This window comes from Mesitornis unicolor, unplaced genomic scaffold (genome assembly GCF_000695765.1).
Source record: "Mesitornis unicolor isolate BGI_N332 unplaced genomic scaffold, ASM69576v1 scaffold40670, whole genome shotgun sequence".
NCBI lineage: Eukaryota > Metazoa > Chordata > Aves > Mesitornithiformes > Mesitornithidae > Mesitornis > Mesitornis unicolor.
Genome location: NW_010157005.1, coordinates 3052 through 4014, shown reverse-complemented (window position 1 = coordinate 4014; position 963 = coordinate 3052). Strand labels below are relative to the sequence as shown.

Here is a 963-nt window from a genome sequence, read left to right as displayed (position 1 = left end):
CCCCCCCCCCGCCATTCCTCCCTCCTGTTTTTCAGGTATTACCTCTTTGCCCTCGTCGTGAACCTGAGCCGGGACGCCTACGAGATCCGCCTGCTGATGGAGCGCGAGGCGAGCGGGAAGCGAGCGAAAGGCAGCGAGAACGGGCGCCAGCTGCAGGCTGACAACGGCCTCCAGCAGCTGGGGCTGAGGCTGCAGATCCAGCTCCGGCTCCTGATCCGCGTCCTCCGGAACAACCCTCCCCTGCTGCTGGACGTGGTGAAAAACGCCTGCGACCTCTTCATCCCCCTGGACAAACTGGGGCTGTACAAAACCAACCCGGGCTTCGTGGGGCTCTGCGGCCTCACCTCCTCCATCCTCTCCATCCTCACCATCCTCCATCCCTGGCTCAAACTGAAGCCGTAGGCATCCTCGGAGCCTGCCCGTGGGCTCAGTGCCGGCGTGGGCCGATATTTGGGGACCCCAGGGCTGGGACACGCCTGAAGCTGTGTCCTGTTGTGCGCAGTCACGTCGCTCCTGGCCGCTTGAACCTGCGGTTAAAGGGGGTTTGCGGCGTTGGAGCCCACAGGGACCTGCTCCAGCTGCCTCAATGGACTGAAATTTGCTGCTCCTGCCATCAACTGTAGGGCCTGTCCGGCTGTTTTAAGAGTTTAAAGCTTCCCCTTGCTCTTTAAGGGGGTTTATTAACACGGAGCCAGCCAAGAGGGGACTGTTTGGGGCCGGAGGGGGCTGCCTGGGCTGCTGGGTGCTTCTCCCAAATTGGAGGGGTTTAATGTCGGGGTGGGGGTGAGTCGGGCACATCCGAGGCCTCTTTTGATGCTTTTATCTTCCTTTTAAGAAACCCTGAGCGCAGGCAGAGAGAGGGGGACCCCCTGCTCGGCCTCTGCCACCGTTTGCTTCTCGCGTGTCCCTTTTAGTGGCTTTTTTGGGGATAAATCCGGGAGGGAACGGCTCGAGGCCGTCATT

General features: G+C 61.1%; 1 protein-coding gene across 1 annotated transcript; it reads left to right on the top strand.

The window, feature by feature from the left end:
- Positions 1–36: 36 nt before the first annotated feature.
- LOC104535993 (peroxisomal membrane protein 11B-like) lies at positions 37–402 on the top strand (the record flags this gene model as incomplete). Its single annotated transcript, XM_010178509.1, has 1 exon — positions 37–402. A coding segment is annotated over one exon (366 nt), but the record flags the coding sequence as incomplete, so codon positions are not given.
- Between the last annotated feature and the right edge of the window lie 561 nt (positions 403–963).